This window comes from Tupaia chinensis, unplaced genomic scaffold, assembly GCF_000334495.1.
Source record: "Tupaia chinensis unplaced genomic scaffold, TupChi_1.0 Scaffold000403_1, whole genome shotgun sequence".
NCBI lineage: Eukaryota > Metazoa > Chordata > Mammalia > Scandentia > Tupaiidae > Tupaia > Tupaia belangeri.
This window is the reverse complement of record NW_006159905.1, coordinates 577472-577830: the sequence shown is the minus strand read 5'-3', so window position 1 is coordinate 577830 and position 359 is coordinate 577472. Positions and strand designations below refer to the sequence as shown.

Sequence of the window (359 nt, the reverse complement as noted above, 5' to 3'; positions counted from 1 at the left end):
CCCTGCGAGCCGAGCCGTAGAGGAAGGGTCGGGGAGGACGGGATGTGGGACAGGCATCTCTGAGAGCCTCATTCCCTGCACTCTCCCCTCACCCCCAGGGAAGCCAGTCAAATATGACCCCTCCTTTCGAGGCCCCATCAAGAACAGGTGAGTTTGGGGCACTGCTGTGCATGGGCAGAGGGGTCCTCATTTTTGCTTCATATTTGATGAAATATTAGTGAGAAACTTGCTTAAAAAAAATAGTTCCTGGGCAGGACCAGCAGTTAGCGAAATGGCTATGTCGCTGGACTCCCACGTAGTCGACCACGGTTCGAGTCCCAGACCCAGTGGCTTAAAAAACTCACGCCGGGCACGTGTGC

The 359-nt window shown here is 54.9% G+C and overlaps 1 protein-coding gene across 1 annotated transcript in view; it reads left to right on the top strand.

Moving 5' to 3' along the window:
* The window catches only part of SLC44A4 (solute carrier family 44 member 4), an 18540-nt gene that overhangs the window by 1436 nt on the left and 16745 nt on the right, over positions 1–359 (top strand). The window contains exon 2 of the mRNA XM_006154298.3: positions 99–147. Within this exon, the coding sequence (XP_006154360.1) occupies positions 99–147 (49 nt within the window). The remainder of the gene's footprint in view (positions 1–98; positions 148–359) is intronic.